Source organism: Cetorhinus maximus, chromosome 4, assembly GCF_964194155.1.
Source record: "Cetorhinus maximus chromosome 4, sCetMax3.hap1.1, whole genome shotgun sequence".
Classification (NCBI taxonomy): domain Eukaryota; kingdom Metazoa; phylum Chordata; class Chondrichthyes; order Lamniformes; family Cetorhinidae; genus Cetorhinus; species Cetorhinus maximus.
In genome coordinates this window covers 109,214,714-109,242,058 of record NC_135882.1, presented here as the reverse complement: position 1 = coordinate 109,242,058, position 27,345 = coordinate 109,214,714, and the positions used below count along the sequence as shown (strand labels likewise).

The window sequence follows — 27,345 nt, the reverse complement described above, 5'->3', positions numbered from 1 at the left end:
GAAAATGCTGCATAAATGGGCACTCTAAACCGAGGCAGGTCTGCCAACTCACAAAATTTCCCAACTCAAGCTACCCACTTTGGTAGCGAAAAGCCGGCCTAGTGTCTCAGTCAAGATGTGAATTACTAACAATATTTTTTCCTAGCCCTTAGGCAATGTAGCAGGCACCCGGGTCTCTCCCTAACTCCAGGGCAAGCTTCCTAACAATCTGTCAAAATAATTAAATTAGTTTGTATTACAGTTGAACTAATGTTCCAACATTAGTATTATTACAACACTGACAGCTCCATTGGTTGGAAGTGCTTTGGAATGTCCTGTGGTTGTAAACGGCGCTGTCTAAACGCGTGTCTTTCTTTCTTTTATCAGATGGAAATTTATCATTTACATATGATCATTTTCCAAATTTCAGTGAAGAACTCAAAGGAGTTTAAACTGGGTTTTGTTAGCTTAAAAGGATACAATCATCATGAAAAATGTCTAGCTTTTTTTCTGTTGTTTGGTATTCACAAAGCAATGATTTAAATACTTGCTGAACAGCATAATCACACCAGTAGCATTAGATTCCAAAATGAAAATAGGGCCTAATTCTCTTCCTTTTCTTCCTATCCACCAAAAATTATGATTTTAAAAAAAAACTTTACGCCCTTTAAACACTCAAAGTTCATTTAAATATGTTAAAGTCTAACATTTTACAGATGTGGCAAATCTATACATTTGTTAAATTTCTGTGTTCATTTTCAAGAAGAATTCCATAATCTCTAAAAGAAATGAATTCAGTTGGCTATCATCTAACTTCCATTCAACTGTTTTTATTTATTTTCTCCCCATTTGCCAAGGTCATAAAACATTTCCAGCCAATCAGTTTTCAGGCCTCTGTCAATGACACACATAGTGAACCAGGAATCTCAAGGGCAGCCCAGGCCGATTAACTCTCAGATCTTCATTCCCTCCCAGAAGGGAGGTATACAACCTCCACACAACAGACAAAACCTAAATGCACTATGCAAGAAATCAAACATATGGATGTATGGAGCAGTATATTGAAGCATCAGTAAGAAGTACTGCAACACTAACAAATTTAATATCATTATTTTCACTGCAAAATAATTTTCTATTAATGACAGATTATAACAATCATTCTTTATCTAAAACAAAACTCACTAACTACAATGTTACTGTCATGAAGAGATATTAAGATCTATAATGTTATTGGAAATTATTTTTAAATTGGAATTATAGTAGGGTCTGTGTCAATGTGTGCGTGTGTGTGTGTTAATTGGATTAAAGCCAGTCTGGGTGCTTTGATGTATAGTGGTTTTGAGATGTTAATTAGATAAACGTTAAAGAGGAGAAGCTAAAAAGTGTACATTCGCATTTGTTGAAAAAAGCATTCAAGGGTGGGAGTAAAATCTTGCACCTAGCTGGGAGTCACCAAGCAATGTGTTTATATTACTAATAAAATTGGTGGAATGAAAGGATTATTGTTCGGAAAAGTAAAATTAAAAGACCTAGTAATACAATGGAAAATTTACATTCAAAGGGGAAGCTAGGTATAAAGAGAAAGGAGTTTTGTGTGTGCAGGTCAGAAGCATTTAAGATCAAACCAGCCTGTAAGCCAACAACTATCTGCAAAGGAACCAAATTGCAAGGGACCTCATTTTGAATTCATAAGGTCAAATGTGCTTTGCCTGGTGTCTGTTTAAAGTCTATGAGTTATTGTTGCCTTGGTGAAAATTTACCTGGGAGTGATTAATTTGGGGATTTGTTTAAAAGTTATTATAATAGTAATTTGTAGACATGTGTATGTGTTTAGTTAGTTGCTAAATTAATAAATGTATAAATAAATTAATAAAAGAGGTTATATAAAAACCTCTTGAGGATTGGTGGTTTTATTCCTGAATTCAGAGCTGCATCTCAAACATACCAATTGAAAATATAGGTTATGACATTTGCTCAATTTTCCCTCTGGGATTTAAACAACTCAGCCTTTACAGACTGCTGTGTCATAACAGTTACCCACAAAATCCAGGATCATTCAGTAATTGTACATAAGAATACAAATAAGTACATTGTGTTAGGAGCACTAGACATTAAACATGTAGTAATTCTCCAATCTCTGAGAGTTGTAAAAGGGTCATTAGCATTCAAGCAGTTCCATTACTAATCACTAACATGAAGGCGCTCTAAAAGATTTATAGCAGCCTAGGAGAGGACATATCTATCATTAACATTCATAGAGAGCTATCAGCATGGAGAGAAATGCCAGGAGTGAAATAGTATCAGCAAGATTATCATCAGAAGGCCAAAACCTCTACTAACATGCCTCTTTTAAACATAAGGGGCAGGATTTTCCCATCGGGGGGCGGGACCCACTCGCTGACACGTAAAATGATGTGCGGTGACATTGGGCGGAACTCCTGATGTCACCGTGCCCCATTTAAATTTTCCGGTAGGAGGGGCCGCAGCAAAATCAGCTTGAGGCCATTGACAGAGTCATTTAGCTAATTAATGTACCTGCCCGTCCAACCTTAATGTTGGTGGGCAGGCCAGGAGCCCCTGCAGGAATTTTAAAAAAGCACAAAACCTCATCCATGGGTGGGATGAGGCTTCATGTAGGTTTTTAAAAATTTTATTAAAGTTTTTGTAAAAATCATGGACATGTCCCAACTCATGCAACAGTGTCACGAGGGGACACATCAGGAAATTTTTTCTTCTCTATTTTTAATATTTTTGACAGTACAGCCGATCTCCCTGAGGCAGCACTTAGCCTCAAGGAGATGAGTGCACTCTTTCGTGCGCATGCGCGAAAGAGCACACTCTCGGGTTTAGGGATTCCCCCTGCCCGCACAGGTAGCCGTGTAGACATCACTTTGCTAACTGGCTAACTATTTCCCCTTCTACATGGCACCACGCCCCCAACCAGAGGTACCAATCGGAGGTGCGCCTGTGCGCGCCCGCAACTCAACTTTGCCCCTGACGGGGGGGAAATCCTGCCCAAGGAGTGGTGGGACAAGCCTCCCCATTGGAAATTAAAGGGTTATTTTAAGCAGGGCAGAATCCCAGTGGAACGAGGTACCATCCTAAATTTTAAAATCACTGAACACTGACTGAGGCATCATCCTTTTTGTGAATATTTATACAAATGCAGAACGTTCAGAAAGGGGACTTACAGTTTAGCTAAAAATTGTGCTGTCACACTATCAATAACTTACTGTCAGGAATAAGAGACTCCTCACCTAAAAGTGCATTCTTTCCATTGTCATCTGGCAGAAATCGTTTATCTACTGCGCAGATCAGAATGTGCTCAGGGAGATTTGGAGACTTGGCTCCTACCAGCACAAAGCCTGGTGGAATGTCAATTTGTTCTGCAGAGAGTGATACAAGACGCAGGTCTTTGCCAGCCTGGCAGAAACCTAAATTAAAGCAAAAACATAATTATTATTTTGGAAAGAAATGTGACTGACTTGAACAATGTTTCAAAATAACATCAACGAAACAAAGTTAAATGCTCCCTAGCAATTGAAAATAAGACTTTGCTTTACAACAGTTTAAAATGTTATAGTTGCTGTATTTATATATTTCAGTGATGTGAACGAAAAACTCTTTAAAACACAATCATCTTTGCAGAAATATTGTGGCATAAATTTATCTTGGACGATAGCACAATGTGGCATTGCCAAATCTGAAACCTATCTTGCACTCCAGTCAATTCTCCTTTCCAGGAAAACGAAAATCAAGCAGAGTGTAAAAAAGGCTGCCAATTCATTATTTGCACTTTCACCCAAGATGAATTTATAATCTATTTTATTTCTTTTTTTATTAAAAGTAATGTTGGGGATGCATAGAGTGAAATTCCTTTTTGGAATTAACTTTTGCCCTTTTAACCCTAACCTTAATCTTTCACTCACTTTGTGCTTTACTACTCTGGCACTTTTCTAAAGCACTTTTAATGCCCATTAATAACAGTTATCTCCAGCAATTAAACAATTTCTACAAAATGCAACAACATTATCTGATTGCATTGCTCCTCCTTCTGTTTCTTTTTTGTTGAAAGAATAAACACCTTGTAGAACCAAATGTTGGGAATCACAAAAGTCTTCATTAAAAGTAACACAGCTTCTGCTGACAATTGCACATAAGCTGCAATCCACTAAACATTTGACTCAGTTAAACCAGGAACAGTTGGTACAGTCTCCCAATCAATGTCAATAAGACAAAGGAATGGGGATGGGTGGAAAGACCTGTAAGATCCTGATTAACGGAGTTCAACTTGAATGGGTTGATACCTTTGGCTTTCCTGGGCCAATCATCACGGAAGACGCAGAATCTACCAAAGAAATTTGGGTTAGACTTAACGAGGGTCATAGCGTTGTGAACTCACTTAAAAGGGTATGGAGTAGCCACAGCATCTCGATTATAATGAAAATTCATCTTCTAAAAGCCCTTGTCAATGTATGGCTGTGCAAATTGGACCACCAGGAAAAGTGACTAGGCTCAAATAAGAGCATTTGAAATGAAAGTACTTAGAAGGATATAACATGTGACACGGACGGCCAAGCAGACAAATGAGTGGTTGCTTCGGAAAGCTGGTGTTAAGAGGAACATGTTTGAGGCAGTAATACCAAGGAAGCTCACATATTTTGGACGTGTGATGCAAACAGGAAGGGAGTGTTTGGAAATAGAGGTAATGCAAGGGGGAAAACACCTGGAAAAGATGCACAAGTCAGACCCAAGATGGCATGGATGGATCATATGAGAGTTTGGTCTGGCCTCTCTATGGAAGAGGCCATGAGCGCAGCGAGGAATAGAAAGCAGTGGAGAAAGATCATTCACAGTACGGCCAACCCTCGGAACGAGGACCGATGGAAGGCAGACAGACAGACACCAGGAACAGCAACAAACTATTTGTTCTTTCCTCAAACATTCAAGTTGGATGCTCAATTGACAAAAAAAAGAGGAACAAGTTATTTTTACAAGCTCAAGCTTTTTGGAAATTGATACCGAATTCACTGTCCTCACTCTCCCAAGACACATGTACCAATTATAACTGAATGAGAAAAAGTAGACAACTTGTGCCTAGTTGCAGTCCATCTTCAAACAACTACCTGGAGGATGATAAGAACATTAATTTTATTCTCTCTTCCTAATGACCATGGGCGGAATTCTACAGAGAAGGAGGACATACTGACCGTCCCTAAGAAGAAAGGTCAGTCCCAAACGGACTGACTTTAAGAAAATACGCCCCGCATTTATAACACACTGGGGGCGCCTAAACAAGCTGAGGGTCAGACTTCCGCCCCTCAGTGGGAGGAAGTCCCGCTGTTGAGAGCTGGCAGCCAATCTGCTCCAGCAGTCCCAGCAGCTGGGACTGGTAATGGGCCCCAGGGTGAAAGCAACATGCATCCTGGAGACAGGTGAGTCCAGAGTTTTGGATGGGGAAGGATCGGGGAGCCTAGGAAGGGGTCTAGGGGAGGTTGCAGGGGGGGTTTTGGTGGCCAGGCAGGAAGTGACAAAAAAGGCTGTGACATGTTGTGGGGGTGCTCCCAATGTGCACAGGGGACCTCCCCCCACCCCCCATGAAGGACATATCCCCCTTCCTTCCAGCCTTTTAACCAGTTGTGTTAAAAAAGGTCGCCCACTCCCACCTGCCTGCCCACGCCAACCATATCATGGCACGGACAGCATAATATTCATGTAGGTTGGCTTATTAACAAGCTCAATTACTCGTTTATTATGTTTTTCAAAATGGCAGGCGGCAGGCGATTCGGCGCCTACCTGCCTAACGTTTTATGGAGAACAGGTCAGAAGCGGATGGAAAGTCAGGCGAGCCACCTGGCATATTTTACGTGCTCCCCGCCCCCCCCATCCCCCCAAAAATATGGCCAGTGGGGATGCATAATGTCAGCTCTATCGCTGGAATTTTCCATCCCCTCACGCTGGCGGGATCTTCCAGTCCCACCGATGTGAATGGAGAACCCACCACTGGGGGGGCTGGAAAATTCCAGCCTGAGTCGGAGGTCATAGTGTAGAGAACCTCAACTGTAAGCTTGCATCTTCTGCCCCGTGACTCAATGGGAGGGAATATTATGGGAAACATTTTCCCCCATTGAGGGGGTGAGGGAGTACAGGAGAGGGCGCGGCGGCTCCAATTGGGGGCGCACCGCCATTTTACAGTTGGCCCACCCAGTGTGACGTCTGCCAGGAAGCGCTATCCGCTCCCTGTGCAGGAGATGGGGATCCCCTCAGCCGAGACTGCGCTCTTTCATGCATGCGCGGAAAGAGCACATCATCTCCCTGAGGCTAAGTGCTGCCTCAGGGAGATCAGCTCCAAATTAAAAATTGTTATTAAACAAATGATAGCAAGGTTTCCCTGACATGTCCCCTCATGTGACACTGTCACATGAGTTGGGACATGTCCATAACTTTTATTGAAATCTTCATTAAATATTTAAAAACCCTCATGAAACCTCATCCCACCCGTGGATGAGATTTCATGCTTTTTCTTAAGCCCACCAGGGCTCCCGGCCTGCCTGCCAACGTTAAGGTTGCACAGGCAGGTCCATTAATGAGGTTAATGACTTTTTCAATGGCCTCAATAGGCCGTTGACAGGTCAGCGGGCGCACAGCTGATTCGGCTGTGCCCCCACCGACCTGAAAATGGAGATGACTCGGGGTGACGTCGGGAGTTCCACCCGACATAATCCCACGACATTTTACGTGTCGGTGAGTGGGCTCCGCCCCCGCTCGCCAACCGGAAGATCCTGCCCTATGTTATTTAGCAAGGACACCTGATCCTTGTTGCAAATGAAAACTGCCAAAACACTCAAGTGAATCAAAAACTTCAGTCATAGTGACAAGTAGACGAATACCAACAAAGATCACCCAAATATTAACAAAATAATCTAAGATGTTCAGGTCATATTCACCCAAATAGGGTACTATGATTGCCACTAGCAAGTAGCAGTGCCCAAATATTGAATGGATCTCAACAGAGATTAAGCCACTTATTGCATAGACTCAAAGAATCAGAGTGCAGAAATCCTTTTGGAGCTGTTCCAAGACTGACATTGTATAGTTCCAAAATAAATATTGAAAACACTGCTACTAGAAGAAGCATTTGTACATGTTTAACACCATCACACAGGCATAACTGCTGACAAAATTATGGTCGGGACACGCCATAAACATGGCTCATCCATATGTATTCACTCAATGTGTTGGAGTTCATTGTAAGTTTTGACAGTAAATTTGATCAAAACTATCTGATTCAGCAGTTCTCAACTGGGCTGAGCCCAACAAAAATAATCTCAGCTTCTGACACTCATCCAGTTAAACCATTGTAAATCTGCAAATTTCTCCCTTATAGTTTTACTTCTGTTTCTCTTCCTTCCTTCACAATTTTGAACTCTCTTATATACTCTGAAAATTTGTATAATCTCCTCCTATTTTTCTCTCTCTTCTCGCACTTATGTTCTTTTCTCTCTCTCTCTGTTAGGAGCTAGACATAGTTTTAAGTAAATTATGTTTGCATTTGTGGGTGTTAGGAACAAGATATAGCTTTAAGTTTAATTTCTACTTTTTTATTAGTGTGTTAAGAAAGGGAACCAAGTGGGTTTGGTTTCATTTTAGAGGTTTTTTTTTAGATGGAGCTGGGAAGTCTCCTGGCCCTGTTTGTATACATGCATTTCAAAGAGGTTTTACGTTTCTTGAAGTAAAGAGATGGGTTATCATGGGGTTAGTAGTTGAGGGAAGTTAAAACAAACACAAAAAGTAAGAAAAAACTGTTGTTGCCTAGCAATGGGGGGTCAGAGAGAGACCCAGAGCAAAACAGGGAGAGACAGAAAGGCAGATTTTAGTTCAGTCGGTATGTGCATACTACAGAGTGAAGATAGAAAAGGTCTAAAACCCTCTAGCTGGAAATTATGCCAGACTGCTGAGGAAATGAGTCTAAGGAACTCATAGATATTGCTCTAAAGTTAACATAATAGTGAATTTAGAGTGAGTTACCTGGATATCTCAAGGGAGATATCAATTATGGAAGGACTTCTAGTGAATGTTCAGAAGGCTACTGGAAATGAAACTTCTTTGCAACTGAACCAGCTCTAGCCTTGGTGTGGAATTGTGGTACCTTTTCAATGGAGTGTTGGGTATGTAAGGATGTTGCTGCGATAAAAGCGATAGCATGAATTCGAATCATTTTTTCCTTGGTGTCCGTGTTGAAATCTTTCCAACTTTTTGTTGTCTTTTTTCTTTATTCATTTATGAGATGTGGGCATCACTGGCTAGGCCAGCATTTATTGCCCACCCCTAATTACCCTTGAGAAAGTGGTGGTGAGCTGCCTTCTTGAACCGCTGCAATCGCTGTGGTGTAAGTGCATCCACAGTGCTGTGAGGGAGGGAGTTCCAGGGTTTTAACCCAGCAATTGAAGAAACAGCGATATATTTCCAAGTCAGGATGGTGATTGGTTTGGAGGGGAACTTCCAGGTGGTGGTGTTCCCATGTATCTGCTGCCCTTGTCCTTCTAGCTGGTAGTAGTCGTGGGTTTGGAAGGTGCTGCCTAAGGAGCCTTGGTGAGTTTCTGCAGTGCATCTTGTAGGTGGTACACACTGCTGCCAATGTGCATCGGTGGTGGGGGGAGTGAATGTTTGTGGATGGGGTGCGAATCAAGCAGACTGCTTAAACCTGGAAGGTGTCAAGCTTCTTCAGTGTTGTTGGAGCTGCACTCATCAAGTCAGCGCAGGCACAGGGGGGCGCGCAACGAAAGCTCCCGGAAGGCAGAGAGCTGCCTCAGGGAGCTGAAGAATTTTAAAGCCAAAAATAAACATTATTAAATTCCAAAAAAAATTTCCACCCATAAGAATCACTCATCTAAACATATTGATGAAAAGATTTTGCCCAAACAATTTTAGGTTTTTTTTACATTAATATCAGAAACCTCATCCCGCCCTTGGATGGGGTTTGCTCAAAAATCCAAAGGCCGTCTGGCCAATTTTCCCGCCCACCAACTATAACGTTGGACAGACAGTGAAAAATCCAGGTCAATTACTACATTAATGGACTTAATAGGCCTCTTAATTGTTGGTGGGCATGCTGCCAACTCTTGCACGTGCCCACCGACCGAAATATCATGCAAGTACACGATGATGTCGGGGCGCTCACCCGACGTGATCGAGCGCTATTTTACGCCCAATCAGGTGTGGTACGTGCCCACCTACAGGACGTAAAGTTCTGCGCTAGGAATCCTACAATGAGTAACTCACCTCCTGACTCCCCAAAGCTTCTCCACCATCTACAAGGCACAAGTCAGGAGTGTGATGAAATACTCTCCGTTTGCCTGGATGAGTGCAGCTCCAACAACACTCAAGAAGCTGGACACCATCCAGGACAAAGCAGCCCACTTGATTGGCACCACATCCATAAACATTCACTTGATCCAACACTGACGAACAGTGGCTGCAGTGTGTACCATTTACAAGATGCACTGCAGAAATTCACCAAGTCTAGTGTAATATAATTAATGTTTCTTGTTTAATAAATGTTTTATCTTAATATTAAAAAGTTAACAGCAGACTCCTGTGAATCTGTTTCAGTTAAGTACTCTCCTTGATATGGTCTATTAAGCCAGGTTCCATTCTGGGATCTGACTTGTTCAGTAATAACATCAGCTGCATCAGCTGGGATCGGAATACTCTTCTCCACTTTTGTTTTTCACCATCTTCATTTAGGTATTTGTTTCATGCTCACTTTGGTTTCTGTTTCCCAATTAACTTTGGATTCTGTCCCTCTCACCCTCTTCTTCACTCCCTCTGTACTTTTCCCCTTCCTCTTTGCTTTTCAATTCTCTTTTTACTCTGCTTCCCACAACATTGTGGTTGCCATATGGAAGCACCATGGGAAAAATGAGGGAGAGTGATGGGGATGTCAGCGTGAAGACTTTTGTTCAGAAAAAGAGTGGAGAGGTTAAAGAAAAACATGGGTGAGGCAGATATCTAAATAAAAATAACGGGGAAGAGACTACGAAGGAAAATTCATTGGAGAAGGAGACTTAATAAAAAAGTACCAACAGAGGATTCTTGAATAAAGTTAGTATAACTAAAGCTAAGTGGATCAGGAAAGGACATAGAATAATATAGCTTGGAAGAACTGATGACGGATTACCATTATTCACACATACAACAATTAACAGCGCATTCAATTAGTTCTTAAACGTTGTAGTACTCTAATGAGTGTCTGGGATCTCAGTGAAGAATACATAATGAGGCTTGGCTGAGAACCCAGAAATTCATTAGCCCACTGAAACACCTGAGCCCTAGGGAAAATATTGCTTGACTGACAGCTCTGGCACTCTGCTCTATGCTATCAAATTGTACAATCTCTATTTACACAAGATAAAGAGGATTCTAACGCTTGAAGTTTCTGATATTGATACTTCAAAGGGTCTGGACTGACACTTCTGTTGGCCTGTAGTTAAAAAGGAGTTTTTTAAGAAAGTGGAAATTTATCAATGAATGACATTTTTAAAGCTTTTCTTTACACATCCTACTGTTATTATAGGGTGCATTGGTTCTATACAGTGTATAGTTGGTAAATGGGATTGGGAGTGCCTTAGCGTGGCATGGAGGGCATGAGGGGCTACAGGAGGTGGGTGGGGTGCATACAATGGCATTGGGGGCATGAAGGGCCTTGGGGGTGGGCAGGGGTTATGAGGTGGCATGGATGGGGCATGGAGAGGGTGTGGGGGTGAGGGGTGTGAGGGGTGAGGTCTTTCTGTTTTTATTATAATTGGGACCAAGTCCCACTACATCAAGACGGGTCTTTTAAGCAGCCCGCCCCCAGACCCGGTAGCCCCTGTGGCTGCCTCCGAATATTTTCCTGGCTCAGCTGGCCTGACTTTAGCCCAAACCCACCCCACCGGAATGAAAATCCCACCCTTCCTGGGACTTCCTCCTGACGTGGCAGGACTGAGCCGGTAATTTTCCCAAATCCCACTACCCACCTCTAGGATGGAAAATCCAACACTATGTTAGATTGCAAAAGAGCCACGTACTGAGTGGGCAGCAAAAAGAGCATTCCAAACAATGCACTGTATCATAAGCCTCTTCTTTTTACTCACATGACATAGTCCCCGAAGCAGGAGGGTGGTCATCTGAGCACTCAGTAGCATCAAACACACGTCAAACCAGAGACACATACTCTGCAGACTTTTATTAATTTAGAAGTTAAGGGTTAATTTTCACAGGTCTGAAAGGAACAGAGGTGGTGGCTTAAAAAAAAAGCCGTATAGATTGGTGAGAAGATGCATATCATGACATATCCTGTTGAGTTAATTCATGGAGCCAGTTATGCAATTGAGGATATTTCATAAACACAAATAAGAATACAATGCAAGTGGCTAGTACACAGCTAGGCAATGTTGTGCTGTAAGATTGTCTGCTCTACAGACTGCAACCAAGCAGCATGGAACATCAGTGGTATCTTCAGAGGCACTCTCCAACACACAGGAAATAAACACAGTTGCAACATTTCTCATGAATGGTCCTAATATTGCTATTGAGTTGCTGAGGCCCACATTTCATGACACAATGACAACGGGCTCAAAGCATTTGTATACCAAAGAACCGTAAGTGAGTAATTATGAGAATTCACGACTGTATAATGCTCTGTGCTCAAGCAGCGTAGTGCCGAATGTAGCCACTCAAACTCAAAGGTAGATTGGGAAACTACATTAAATAATAGGATAGTAGATAAGCAATGGCAAACATTTAAAGGATTAATTCATAATTTCCAACAAATATTCTCTCCTTTAAGGACTTGTCGTGAAGCTATTAATGTATATAATATTATTGGAAAATATTTTTCTTTTAAAATAGAGGTTTAGTCTGTGGGTGTGTCTTAATTGGATTAAAACCAGCTAGTCTGGGTGCTTTGATGTGCTAGTTTTGAGATGTAAGGGAGATAGAGTGCAATTGCATTTTTTGAATAGAGCATTCAAGAAGGCATATGAAATATGGCACCTAGCTAACAGAGACCAAGCAATATGTTTAATAAAATTGGTACTATGAAAGGGGTTTTATTGTTAGAAGAGGTTGGTGATACAATGAGAATTTACATTCAATGAGCTGTGCTAGCTATAGGGATAGCAGTTTTGTGTGTGCGGGGCAGAGGTAATGTAAGATCAAAGCAGCTGTAAGCCTACAGCTGTCTCCACAGGAGCCAAAGTGGAAAGAACCTTATTTTGAATTTTTAAGGTGAAAATGCTCTGCCTGGTGTCTGGTTAAGTCTATGGGTTGCTGTTGGGAATTTGTTAAAAGTTATGATGGTAGTAATTTGTAGCCATGTGTATATATTTAACTTGTGTAAATTAATAAAATGTTTCATTTAGTTTGATATAAAACCTCTCGAGAACTGGTGGTCTGATTCCTGAATTTAGAGTTGCATCTCAAACATACCACTTAAAAAATACAGATTATGATAGTTGTTTAAAGTTTCCCTCTGGGATTTTTAAATAATAATTCAGCTTTACCAACGCTGGGTCATAACAGACTAAAAATCCCATAGGGAAAATGGTTGAAGCGTGGCTAACAAAGGAAGTTAAAAATAGCATGAGATTAGAGGAATAGATTTATGTTTCCAAAAAGAACAGGAAGCCTGAGGATTGGGAGGAATTTAGAATTCAGCACAGGATGACCAAGAAATTGATAAAGAGAAAAAGAATCAGAGTAAACTAGCAAGAGACATAAAAGCAGCCTGTGATGTGGTGCTGCCTGCGAAGCCTGGTGCTGATGACCACGAGTGCTGTTTGAAGCAGGGTAGGCAAAAAAAAAAACCTCGAAGTCCCGAGCTAAGTGCAGTTCGCAAGGTGCACGTCGCTTATGTACAGTTGTGAAACACGCCAGCGTGATGCTTAGATGATCCAGGGTAGGGGGGATGATTCCGGAGAGCTGAACTTATGATATGCAGATGTATTACAATGGAGTTCCCAACGTACAGCAGCGGGAAATGTGGCCCGCCATTGATAGGTGGAGCAGACGATTGCAAAACTGGTTTCACAACACGGTGAAACAAATTTTTGGCCTTCCTGCCATATTGTCCGCTCACGGCGCCATGACGCCCAATGCCAGCAGGCATGGAAAATTCCACCCTATGTCAATGATATATGACAAAGAGGTGAGGTGAGAGAGGCTGCTCTTAACATCAAGGCAGCATTTGACCGAGTGTGGCATCAAGCAGCCCTAGCAAAACTGGGGTCAATGGGAATCAGGGGGGGAAACTCTCCACTGGTTGGAGTTATACCTAGTACAAAAAAAGATGGTTGGTCAGTCATCTCAGTTCCAGGACATCATTGCAGAAGTTCCTCAGGGTAGTGTCCTCGGCCCAACCATCTTCAACTGCTTCATCAATGACCTTCCTTCCATCATAAGGTCAGAAGTGGGGATGTTCGCTGATGATTGCACAATGTTCAGCACCATTCATGACTCCTCAGATACTGAAGCAGTCCATGCCCAAATGCAGCAAGACATGGAGAATATCCAGGCTTGGACTGACAAGTGGCAAGTAACATTCGCACCACACATGTGCCAGGCAATAACCATCTCTAACAAGAGAGTATCTAACCATTACCCCTTGACATTCAATGGCATTACCATCACTGAATCCCCCACTAGCAACATCCCGGGGCTTACCATTGACTAGAAACTGAACTGGACTAGCTATATAAATACTGTGACTGTAAGAGCAGGTCAGAAGCTAGGAATCCTGCAGTGAGTAACTCACCTCCTGACTCCCCAAAGCCTCTCCACCATCTTCAAGGCACAAGTCAGTAGTGTGATGGAATAATCTCCACTTGTCTGGATGAGCGCAGCTCCAACAACACTCATGAAGCTTGATACCATCCAGGACAAAGCAGCCCGCTTGATCGGCACCCCATCCACAAACATTCACCTCCTCCACCACTGCGCACTGTGTCAGCAATGTGTACCATCTACAATCTTAGCTGTGGGGACTGAGTGTATTGTATCCAAGTTTGCACAGGTGAGAAAGGAAGCTATGAGAAGAACATGAAGAAGCTGCAAATGGATATATATAGGTTGAGTGAGTGGGAAAGGACATAGCAGCTCTAAAGAAAGAGTAAAGAAGTACTACAATTTTTATTTTTTGTCCACTTATTTTCAATTTTATTCATTGTTTTAACCCCTTTTTTATCCCTCTTTCCATCCTTTTCCCCCAACCACCGTCCCCCCTCCCCCCATCCTACCCCCAAAAGGGCCATGTTGTTCTTTCAGAGTGCTTACCCTTGTTCTACTATTAACATATTCTGCTTTCTTTATGTCACTATCAGCACCTCCTTTAGTCCTAACCACTACCATTAACACTCCCTTTGTCTTTTTGTCCATGACATCTTTGTCAATTTCTCCTTTGTCCCCACCTATCACTGGCCTTCTATCCAGCCTCACTTGCTCCACATCCGTTAATCAGTATAAATTTCATCATATTTCAATTTTTCTTTAGCTCTGAAGAAGGGTCACACAGACTCAAAACGTTAACTCTGTTCCTCTCTGCACAAATGCTGTCAGACCTGCTGAGTTTTTCCCACATTTTCTGTTTTCTGCTTATTTCAGATTTCCAGCATCCGCAGTATTTTGCTTTTATATTAAAGAAGCACTACAGCAATTATATAGGGTCTTGGTGAAGCCACATCTGGAGTGCTGTATACAGCTCTAGTTGTTATATTGTAAGAAGGTTATAGAGGCGGTGCAGAGAAGATTCACAAGGATGATACAAGAAATGTGCATGTATACATATCTGGAAAGCATCGATAGGCTGGGTCTCTTCTCTCTTGAATAAAAAGAAGGCTGAGGGGTAACGTATCAGAGGTCATTAAAATTCTGAAAGTTTTAGATCGAGTGGACGCAGAGAGAATGTTTCCTCTCGTGGGGTAGAACATAATTAGAGGCCATAAATATAAGATAATCATCAAGAAATACAATAGGGAACTCAGAAGAAATTTCTTTATCCAAAGAGTGGTAAGAAAGTGGAACCCTACCATGGGGAATGGTTGAAGCAAATAGTTATAGATGCATTTAAGGGGAAACTAGACAAGCATATGAGGGACAAAACAAAAACAGAATTACCTGGAAAAACTCAGCAGGTCTGGCAGCATCGGTGGAGAAGAAAAGAGCTGACGTTTCGAGTCCTCATGACCCTTCGCCAGAACTGAAGTATAGTTAGGAGAGAGGTGAAATATAAGCTGGTCTAAGGTGGGGGGCGGGGGGAGAGAGAAGTTGAGGGTGGGGTGGTTGTGGGGATAAGCAAGCAGTGATAGGAGCAGATAATCAAAAGATGTCACAGACAAAAGGATCAAAGAGGTGTTGAAGGTGGTGATATTATCTAAGAAAAGTGCTAATTAAGAATGGATGGCAGGACACTCAAGGTACAGCTGAGTGTCCTGCCATCCATTCTTAATTAGCACTTTTCTTAGATAATATCACCACCTTCAACACCTCTTTGATCCTTTTGTCTGTGACATCTTTTGATTATCTGCTCCTATCACTGCTTGCTTATCCCCACAACCACCCCACCCTCAACTTCTCTCTCCCCCCGCCCCCCACCTTAGACCAGCTTATATTTCACCTCTCTCCTAACTATACTTCAGTTCTGGCGAAGGGTCATGAGGACTCGAAACGTCAACTGTTTTCTTCTCCACCGATGCTGCCAGACCTGCTGAGTTTTTCCAGGTAATTCTGTTTTTGTTTTGGATTTCCAGCATCTGCAGTAGCTTTTAGCTTTTTGTTTTTAAGCATATGAGGGAGAATGGAATAGATGGTTACGACGGTAGATTTAGATGAGAAAAGATGGGAGGAGCCTCAAGTGAGCATAAGCACCAATGTGGTCTTGTTGGGCCAAATGGCCCTTATATCCTCTGAAATTCTACGTAATCCTATGTTTTGGTCTCCTTACCCAAGGAAGGATATATTTGCCTTGGAGGAAGTACAATTAAAGTTCACTAAACCTATTCCTGGAATGAGAGGTTGTCTTATGAGGAAAAATTGAATAGACTAGGCCTATAGTCCCTAGAGTTAGAAAAATGAGATGTGATATCATTGAAATACCTAAAATTCTTAAGAGACTTGACAGGGTAGTTGCTGGGAGGATATTTCCCTGGCTAGGGAATCGAGACCTAGGGGTCACAGTCTCAGATTAATGGATCTGTCATTTAGGCTGAGGTAAGGGCAATTTCTTCACTTAAAGATTTGTGAATCTTTGGAATTCGTTACCCTGGAGGACTGTGAATTATCAGTCCTTAAGTATATTCAAGACAGTGATCCTTAGATTTTTGGATGCTAAGGGAATTAAGGGATATGGAGATACTGCAGAAAAGTGGAGTTGAGGCTGATGACCAACAATGATCTTACTGAATGGTGGACCAGGCTCAAAGGGCTGAGTGGCCTACTCCGGCTCCTAATTGTTACATTCGTATAAAGTTACTGCTGCAGTTTTAAAAGAGATCAGATGCATTTCCACGACAAAGCAGGATAAGTCTGGAGAGGATTGTTTACTTTTTAATCATGACTAAGTCATCTGACATAATCCAGCTAGGTTTGAATGCAAGGAATTCCTATTGTCTCTCACATAAATTTGATAGTGTCTCTTGACATCACTCTGTCATTCAATCAGTTGCAATGTGTCAGCCAAAGAGTTGGAGGCAGGTGGGACTTGTGTCTGGACTGTCGGTAAACAGTGGGCGGAATCATCCCAGATTTACACAAAGTGTGCTAGCAGGTGGGAAAAAGGATGTTTTACCCGCTGGCCGCAATGGCGGCTTTTCGCGGTGTATCATCTCATTCCCAGCACATCCCGCCTCATTATTAATGCTTTCCCGCGAAACACGCCAGATCGCTGGCGGGGCAGCACCTGATTTTCCCACCCTGCAGTCACCTCGGGCCTTCAGTAATCTGGGCACCATATTTAAAGTGCACCCCCATACAGAGTGAGCACTCTCTAAGGCATCGGAAGCAGCTGGAAAGTTTTGACTGCAAAAAGGAAACAAGCTGCCCCCAAATTTAGCGACATCTCCCTTGGGTGCCTACTGGACACTGGGGAAGCCCACCATGAAGTCCTTTACCCCTGCTCTGGGCGAAGACCAGCAAGCAAGGTCACTAATCCAGCATGGTGGCAGCGGTGGTCAGCGCCAACGCCCTGCAAAAGATGACAGCTACCCAGTGCCGAAAGAGGATGAATGATTTCCTCCGTTCCACCAAGGTAAGTCACTCTTCTCATCGCTCTCAACTCACAAGCCCATCATACATCCACAGGGACCTCACTCATTGCCAGTTCAAGGGATATCACCATTCACTCCCTCACACATGCCTTCATCTGCCCTGTGGGTCATGTCATCATCCCATCTGTCCTGGCAGGCATCCTGCTTACATTCTTTCCATCTGTATTCATGTAGGACAAGCTGGCACACAACAAGAAGGAGATGTCATAGACTGGTGGAGGAATGCCTGACATCAAGGTCTTCAACAGACTTTGAAAATAGAGCCATCCAGCAATGATCTGGACTGTTCCTGTGCTGACGGTGAGGTCAGCGGTGCTCAACCAAGTGAGGATCCAGCAATGCAACATCTATCAAACAACCATGCTGTGAGTGAGTTCCCCTGTTCCACAGTCCCCTGCCATGCACTAATTATCTCTCCTTGCTTTCGGAGACACATCTGGGAAGCAGCCGAGCGGGTCCACGATCCAAGTCCCCGACTCAAGCCCCGAAGGCACTTTGGAAGGAGAATCTGATGACACCTTCATTGAAGATCTGTCACAGCGCTCAGCCACACCCTCCACCAGCGCAGCGAAACACACCTCAGTTGGTCCTAGTTCTAGAGTAGCCTCAGGGTCACAATCTGGTGAGCACATCACACTGCCTGATCCACAGCAGACGGTGGCAAGGATTTCCCAGGTTTCCAGCACTCGGAGGATGGCTGGAAGCCAGAAATCTGCTGAGTCTGAATCAGGTGACGAGCCTCTGGACTTGGTCATAACTCAGTTGCTGGAGCTGCAAACAAAAGTTCAGGAACATCAGGAAGGGGTGTCCGCTGCACTCCTTTGGTTGCGAGGCACAATGAAGGAGTCCGTCTGCCTTCAGTCTGAGGTGATAGCGCTGGCATGCCAACACACTGAGGTCAACACTGGTAGGATGGCGGGCACCATGGAGTCCTTGGTCCAGGACATCGGTCCTGCACTGCTGCGCAGGCTGAACTCCACCGCTGGCCCCATAGTTGGCCTCCAACAACGTCAACGCAAGAGGGGTGCAGGGCAGCTCGATCTCATTCCAGCTTCCACTTCTCCTCAAGGAGTCAGCCAGGGGCCCTTGGACGCCTGTAAGGAGGAGGATCAGTAGGTGCACACACCGGGGCCATACACCCAGGTGACTCTGGAGTATCGGCCTATCCAAATCCCGTCTTCCTGTGACCTCAGCAGCTCGAGCTCCACAGGCCGAGGAGGGCACTACTGCCACACAGCAGGTCCCTGAAAGCAGGCCGGGACCCTCCAGAGGACGCCTGCCAAGGTCATCACAGACAGGGCATAGCAGTCAGCAGGCTGCCTCCACCCCCGCTGTGGGTATCAGGGGAGCAACTAGACATAGTGGCAGGGTTATGAAGGTAAGATGATGTAATTGCACAGCCTGAACATGAGTGTTAATCACTTGTAAATGTTCACTATTGTAAATAAACTCCCAGGAATGTCTCCCTGCCTATGGCTCCTTGTTCTGATGAGCAGTGTTCATGTCACTCAGGTGTGAAACCTTGGTTTCTGCACAAGATAAAGAAGGTGTCTCAGTCCAGGATCTCTTCCCTCTGCAGTGTATAACGTTCAGACCAAAGTGATGGTCCAGCTTGACACACTGCTGGCTTAACACTCACTGCCGGAATGTCGTGGACAGACATCACAGGGTTCCGTCATTCTCTCCGTGTACTCTCAGCACTTTTGAGGTGGGGCTGGCCCCTATCTCTTCAGCATCTGTGACTGGTGACTCTGTGTTCCTGAAGGGCTCAGGTGCTGAAGGCTGAAAAAAGAATCAGCGCTTTTAAAGTTTCATAGCTGCGTCTCCATAATATGACCCTGATCACAGAGCGCAAGCGAGCTGCCCTCAGCCAAACAGGAGTCAGACGATCACAGAGGCAATGTGAAGATCAATGGAGTGTCCTCACTGCATGTCGTCGTCATCCTCCTGGGATCTAGCGACTATTAGGGCCTATGCTGCGTCTCCATGACATGAGCCTGAGCACTGAGGGTATGTGCGCTGCCACCAGTCACACAGGAGTCAAACATTCACAGATGCAAGGTGAGGATGTCAGGGCTGTCCTCACTGCATCTCGTCATCATCCTCCACAAATCTTGCAGCTATGAGGGCCTTCCGAGCGTGCCTGCCTCGTCTGGCCAGTGGAATGGCCTCATCGTCAGCATCCTCGCTTTCGAGAACCTCATCACTGTCATCTCCTTCAACATCCTTCTCATCAGAGGAGACATGCAGCTCCTCCATCTCCTCCTCAGTCAGATCCTCCCCCTTTTGCATTGCCAGGTTGTGGAGCACGCAGCAAGCGATGACGACACGCAACACCTTCTGAGGACTGTATTGCAGTGCTCCACCAGACCTGTCGAGGCACTGGAACCTCATTTTCAAAATGCCTATAGTTTTCTCCACAAAGTCCAGGTCGCAGCATGAGCCTCATTGTACTGTCGCTCTGCTGCAGTCTGAGGCCGCCGCATGGGCGACAACAGCCACATCCTCTGCGAGTAGCCCTTGCCCCAAGCTGTCAACCCTGCAGCCTGTCTGGACCTTGGCAGATGTCAGGGATCTGAAACCTGCTACGGATGTAGGAGTCGTGGACGCTCCCTGGGAATCATGCGCAGACCTGTAGGATGTGTATGTGGTGGTCACACACCAGTTGAACATTCAGTGAGCGGAAGCCCTTGCAGTTGATGTAGTTGACTGCTTGTTACCATGGGGATCTAAAAGCCACATGAGTGCAGTTGATGGCACCCTGCATCAGTGGACAACCAGGCACTTGTGCAAATCCCAGCGCCCTTGGTTCCTGGCTTTTCTGATCGCAAGCGAAATGCACAAAGTTCTGTGCCTTCGCGAAGATGGCGTCTGTGACCTCCTGGATACACTTGTGCATGGATGCTTGCGAAATCCCGCACATGTCATCTGTGGAGCGCTGGAAGGAGCCATTGGTGTAAAAATTGAGCGTCACGGCCACTGGCAGTGGATGCCCTCCATGACCCCATGGCACCAAATCCTGCAGCAGGTGGCATATGTGACTGACCAGTTCCCTAGACATGCACAGTCTTTGGCAACACTGGTTCTCAGTCATCTGCGGGAATGACTGGCGTTGTCTTTCGACCCTGGGTCTAACTGTGGATCTTCAGCTACATGTGCAGCAGGCTCTGCTGCCCTTTCATCTTGAGGGAGGGGTTCATCCTTTTGCCAAGCCAAGCGCCTCCGCTGCTCTCTTCTTCTTCTCTGGTCTCTGTAAGTCATGAGGCACACCACTAAATCACCATACTGTATGATCCTGATGTTCTCCTCCTGCAGGATCAGAGACACGTGGGTTAGCATACGCATCCTAAGAACATCTGCTGGTTAAGTCTGAAGGCCCCGTCACACATGCAGGAATCTGCTGGCCACCACTTGGATGGCCAGTGTGTAGTGTGCTCATTGGCTGTCCAAAACCCCACCCACCTCCGCCCCACTCCACTTGACCAATTGGCAGTAGCTTCAGCCACTGGACTGCATGCTGTGCTCTCAGCTCAGGTACAGCCATTCTCCTAACCCACACTGCAAGGCTGCGCTGTTAGCTTGAACCAGGATGGATACTGGTCCAAGCCTTAATAAAGACATTGCAAGGAGCGGTGAGCACCTCCATCAGTGACTGTGCCATGGCCACCTTTCACAACTACAACTTGCCCAGTCGGCCAATTGCGCTAAAACACACATTAATTTGCAGTCTATGCCCGAGGGGTTAAAATTTCCGTAGCATTTGGTGGCACTTTCATGTTTTTGCATTGCTTAAGTGGGCAGAAAAGCTTCAGAGGCCCAATTCCAAGCATGTCAATAGAGCTGCAGCTGAATGGTCTCAGCTGCAGAGGAATGCTCACTTTTGACGCTTTTCCAAGTGCGTGGCCACTTCCCTCACTACCCCCCAGCATATGCTTGAGTCTTTCCTTCAGTCAGTCTGTGCTGCCTTGACCCCCCCCAGCCCCCGGCCTGACCCACACTGGAGCCCTTGCCCCAGCACCACACTGAAAGTCAGCCGGGAAAAGCAGCTTGCCTGCACTCCCTGCGAAAGCGCAGCACCTCATCCTTGATGTCCGCTGGGCGATGCTCATGAGCGCTGTGCAAGGTTGTGTGCACTCACTTTTGAGTTCCCCTCAAAGATCAGGTTGCCAGGTGCATGCCTTTTCAAGGCAGTCCGTTCTGAAGTCACGCCGACGTGGGCGGTAAACTTAATGTGGGGGGATGATTCCAGCGAGCAGTACTTATAATTAGATGCAAATGTATTAAAAAGATGTTCCCAATGCCCGGCAGCAGGAAACGTGGTCCGCCATTGACAGGTGGAGCGGACGATTGTAAACGACAGCGTGAAACTGGCTTTTGGCCTTCTTGCCATATTGTCCATACCCGCCCACCATGACACCCAACACCAACAGGGCTGGAAAATTCCGGACAGTCGCTTTTACAGTGAACAAACCTAACTTAGAAAACTGCAAAACAAAAAGTCTACTTAAACAGCAGACTACAGCAGCCATCAGGATCTACTTATAAAGGTTCTCTATGATCACCTGCAAACAGAACACCTCCAATAAAAGCAGGGTGATTCTCCATCAAAATGCAGTGAGTGGAGGATAGCTACATACAAACTATGTATGTATGGCTGACAGCTGTGTAGTCTCCAGATATAATTGACAGTGGAATTTTTCAATCATCTCTCTTATCTCTCTTCTGGCCAGGAACTCTAGTGCAGTCAAGTTTGGTGAAATAAGGTTTACAATAATACTTTCATCAGCCAGAGAGAGTACTGATCTGAGACTTTCCCTGTTGGTCTTTCAAATCGCCTTAGAAATCAAAATAACTGCAAGAGACTTCCAATAGAATAGCTGAACTTGTCCACGTGCAGGGACCCAGTCTCCTGGAGCAGAACCTGTACTTATGTTTTAAATCAAGGTAAAAGGAACAACTTCAGATGTTCTTCGTTTCTCAAAAATCATGGAGACAACTTGGTTTTGCAGGGTCAATTTATTATATGCTACTGCTGAGTAAATATGCCAAACTCTCACAAGCCGTGTTTCTTACACCAGTGGACCTTTATTGAAGTATCCACTCATAGGCTTCTGGGACACATAACCAGAAGATGCTTTGCTGCACATTTACTAGAATGTTTTCCAACATAGTCTCCCTGGCAATGTCTCTATACAGTTGTGGCTGCAAGTGATATCTGAACCAGCTGCTAGGAGGTGTATGACAACAAAGCAGTGGTGATTCTCCCTAATCTGGCTGCTGGGAGGCACATGGTCTCCACTTGTCACATCCTCATTGTGGCACAACTAAGTTTAGGAATCTAGCAGTGTGGGGTATCATGGACCATCACAATGCACCATCACACTGTGGCACCATTATTAATACAAAGCACAGATGAGCTAGTTCACACTGCTGTCTCAAGGAACACATGTTAGAGTAATTACTGTGCAGTTAGGTGGAGCATTAGAGATGTCAAGACTGGCGCTCTGAAAAATGTACATTTAGTTGATGTTAACACTCATAGATAATCCTCGAGCCAAGACCCTGCTGCTAGATGTTAATCTAGGTCGCTGATGGTTACTCTATTTCAGAAGGCAAAGTTATACGCACCATCTGTAGTGCAGGATCCCTCTGGAACATGTTTCTGCATGTAGGCAATAGGTGGGCTGTTTGACTCACACATTTCCTCTTCTTCTTCCTCCTCTTCATTATCCAATCCGTTACCAACTTGTATGGCTGGGAATCCAGAAGAGCTACTCTGTGTATAACGATGGACTTCAATTTCTTTATCAAGGTCCTCTATCTTTGGTTTGACATCTGTTTCAAAAACAAATTTCAGGCATCATTTCAAACCAGCTCACATCTGTATCATTTACATGCCAGAAGGCTAGGGACATAATTAATGAAGAAAAAAACATACGTCACAATATTTACAAGGAGGTAGGGGTTGTGAGGCTGGGGAACCTGGAAATGCAGGTCATGTGGTGGTCCTGCTGAATTTCGCAGCAGAACTTTGTTTGAAAGTTTTTTTCTCTGTTCCCTGGCTGGCAGCCAGCCGTCTGAAGCTGTCTGGATGTTGAATGGGAAGGCGTGCAGCAAAAGGCTGTAGACGGGAGCAAAAAGGAGGGAGGGAGGAAGAGATTGCCTAGGGTGGGCTGGGACGAAGCACTCCTCCTCTTCCATGCCCACAAGCAGTGGTGGAAAAGCACTGACCTGCTAGATACGACCTCTCTTGCCTCTCTTCAGATGCCAGGTGCTGGGAAATACAGTCTGCAGCCATTAAATGCAAAAGTCATTAAAAATGGAAGCATAAAGCCTCATTAACCTATTTAAATCCCTGCTTTTGAGAGCAGTGTAGGTTTCTGTCAGGCTGACGGGGGTCTCACCCACCAGTCGGAGAACCAGCAGGGCACCCCTGTCAGTTCTGTGCAGGAGGCCCAATGGAATCAAGTGTCTTTCAGGCACTTAGGTGGCCATTATTGGGCCAGCCCGCAATTGAGGTCCCCAGCGGCAGAAATCCCACTCACCAAGAGCTACCAGCCAATCACAGGCCGGCAGTTCCTCATGCCGCCAGCGCCAGTGGGAACACCAGACCCCCGGATCATTGTGGGGTCCCAGATAAGTGATGACGGCTTGGGGATTGGCGGAGTAAGGGTCGCAGGGGGAGGGCAGGAAGTGCAGAGGCAAGGGCAGGGGGTGGCTTTCAGCGGCCACTCCGTCCCAATGCCAGGCCCCTTGGTCGGGCACCTAGTGCCTGACAGTGACGGACATCGCCAGGAGAGCAGTGGGAAACCTGACAGGGATTGCAGGACAGGCTTCTGAGGCACGGGAAAGGCTATAGACAGGAGCAAAGAGGAGGGAGGGGGGCTCTGTGGCCTCCACTTAATCCCTGAGCCACCATTAAATTGCGGTGGGCTCAGGGATAATAATGGATGCTACTTGGCTCATTCATGAGCCTAACTGACATCCCGCCAGCAGCAGCCAGGAATCCCGCATCAGCCCCTTCTAGCCTCCGACAATCGGGGGGAGGTTTGCCACCTGAGAGAGACTGACACCAGGCCTCTCCCAGATTAAGTGGGTCTGCGGCCGGCTATATTAAACCCAGCGAAAGGTTACTTATCAGTTCCCAGCCCTCTGTTGAAAGCGGAAGTGAGCATGTCCGTGCCGAATTGAGGTCGTCATTCAGATTATTCAGATTTCAACCCCTCCCCTTCTCCTCCAGCTGTTTAAATTGTTTTTAACAATGCAATCAACAGCTTGAAACATACATTAAGTTTTCATAACCCTTGTTAAACTACGTTGCAACTAAACTTGGGAATTCTATTGGTCATCAAAATGTTACATGTAAACATTCACATCAATGCAAAGTAAAATTAAAATACCTTTATAAACAGTTGAAAATATTATATGCTGACAATATGTTTCCACATTTACCAATTAGTGCAAACTCTTGCTGCAAGTTACAGTTGATCTGGGTGTTGATCCCTTTTTTAAATTCCTTTTTCCTTTCTGTGTCAATGTTCTATCATCCCAGCAAGTTCATCGAGTGGCCTTCCTAAATCTTTATTCTCTTAGCAAAGGAAAAGCTCACACATAATCAGTGGCAGAGTGCCACAGGTGGAGGAGCTGCATCTAACAGGCCCTTCAGTTTATCACATGGAGGAAGCTTTGCTACTCATTGGCAGATACAGCAGGGAGATGGTGCAAGGTATAGAAGTCAGGGGAGAGCTGCCAGGGTCAGATGAACATGAAATGGATGAAACACAGTACTGAGACTGATTTCAGCCTTCAAACATTCTGATTAATTGTAAGGTGCCCTGATACTTCTCAGCACTTCTCCTGAACCACATGAGAGAAGTTTTGTGTTTCTCACAAATGCTTGATGTTTAGAAATAGAATAAACTAACATGGAGGGGAGGGGAAAAAGGGCAAAAATTGTTGTCGTTGGTTGGGGAGCCCAGGGGTCCAGGTCTCAGGGACCTAAGTCTTCAAAAGGTCTATGATCCAGGAGACCTCTCTTGGAGATAACATTTTGTCCGTGTGATCTCCTGGATTGGTTACAGCAGTCCTGATGTGCTACAACGGTTCACGTTAATCCCACTATAATATGGTAGAAGTAAAATAACTTTGGAAATATTAACACGTAAATATACAGCATTATCTCTTCCATGAAAATTCTGCAAAGGTGTGGCATTTGTTTATGCAACTCAAATTGTAATAGTGAAATTCAAAGAAAGTGTTTGTGCCTACCTGGATTGATATTCATGCTATGTGCAGCAAGACTATGTATACACTATCTTTTCTCTCAAAAAATTATGTCACAAGCAGGAGCCATCTGAAGGGACCACAACTCAAAGCACTGCAGTTGTTTTGCCAACGCCCTCAAACTTCAGTTGATAAACCTTCAAATACTTCATGGACAATAAAGTTGGCTCTGTGGTGCCCAGGTTTTCATCACAAGGGGCACCATTTTGTATCCAAACTGTCCAAAGAAGTAATTCTACAGACTTGAGAGATCTTTTTCCCTGACCTTCTACCCTCCCCTACCCAACCAAATGGCACTCCAAACAATATCCCAGACCCCTGCGTTCATACCTGAAGACTAGCACAAGAACCTGTGCAGGATCCTACTGCTAAGACTTTTATATAATAATGAGGTCCAAGGACCAAAATCCTGATCTCCTCAAACCTCCTCATTGGAGAGCAGGCTTTTGTCACTCTGGGTTGAGATCCCAAAAACCTGGCCCATATCTTCTGGAGAGTCATGAAGGAATCATAGGACCATAGAAATGAACGAGGCTTGAAAAGTCCATTTTGGTCCATCTGGCTAGCCCCAAGATCAACAGCAGAACACGTTCCTACAATTGATTGTTTCACCAACTCCCTCTTAGAATTATGGATCTTTTAAGTTTTGAATGCCTGCCTGGACTGCCCCTTCCAAACATTCATCACTCATTGTGAAATTCCCATTCATCTTCCCTCTTCTGAGTTTCATCCCATGTTCCCCTGGTATCTTTCTCAGAGCCATGGTTAAACAATGTCTCAGGCTCAACTTGTCAATAACTTTAAGGATCCCTGCCCAGTTTTCTCTTCCCTAGTTTAAACACAGTTTCTCCTTGAAGTTCAGGTGTCTGAGGACAGCGAGGAATTGTCCCAGATTTGCAGTAAGTGCGGTAGCGGGTGGGAGAAAGGGTGCATTACCCGCTGGCCTTAATGGTGGCTTTTCACGTCATATTGTCCGAATCCCGCCTCATTAATCATGCATTCCCAGGAAACATGCCATTTCGATGGCAGCCATGCTCCGATTCGCCTGCCACGCCGTCACTTTGCAGCTTCCTCACGCCGTGTGCACACCTCTCAGTGCTTCCAGCCCAGGACTGCTGCAAATAAGAAATGGCCCCAAAGGTCAAGAAGACTGCAGCCTCCCCCAGTTTAGTGATGCGTCCCTCGAGTGCCTTTTGGATGCCATGGAGGCCCACAGTGATACCCTCTACCCTCGCAGGAAGGGCAGCAAGATTACCATTCCGGCTTGGTAGGCGATCAGTGCCAATGCTGCAAATAAGGGGTTGGCCATTCAGTGCAGAAAGAGGATGAATGATCTCATTCGTGCCGCCAGGATAAGGCAACCATTTCATCATTCTAACCTCACACACTCACAAGCCCATCACACATTCACTGGCATCTCACTCACTGCCAGCTCACGGGACATAGCCACTCACTCTCTCACATACACCCTCACATACACAGCTCCTCTGGAGCCTGCCACCTCAGCCCTCACCATCTTAAGGCCACTTGCACAGATCAATTTGTGCCCCCACACCCACCCCCCCCACCCCACACACACACCCACCCCCCCCACCACACACACACCCACACCCCCCCCACCACACACCCACACCCCCCCCCACCACACACCCACACCCCCCCCACCACACACCCACACCCCCCCCACCACACACCCACACCCCCCCCACCACATACCCACACCCTCCCCCCACCCCCCCCACACACACACACCACCCCCCCCCACACACACACACCCACCCCC

At 45.1% G+C, this 27,345-nt stretch overlaps 1 protein-coding gene across 2 annotated transcripts in view; it reads right to left on the bottom strand.

Moving 5' to 3' along the window:
• greb1l (GREB1 like retinoic acid receptor coactivator) overlaps nucleotides 1–27,345 on the bottom strand; it is a 410,899-nt gene that overhangs the window by 177,092 nt on the left and 206,462 nt on the right. For both annotated transcript variants that reach the window (XM_078540619.1, XM_078540620.1), the window contains exons 4-5: nucleotides 22,908–23,114; nucleotides 3,237–3,413 (exon numbers count right to left, since the gene is read on the bottom strand). In XM_078540619.1, coding sequence (XP_078396745.1) covers nucleotides 3,237–3,413; nucleotides 22,908–23,114 — 384 coding nt within the window. The remainder of the gene's footprint in view (nucleotides 1–3,236; nucleotides 3,414–22,907; nucleotides 23,115–27,345) is intronic.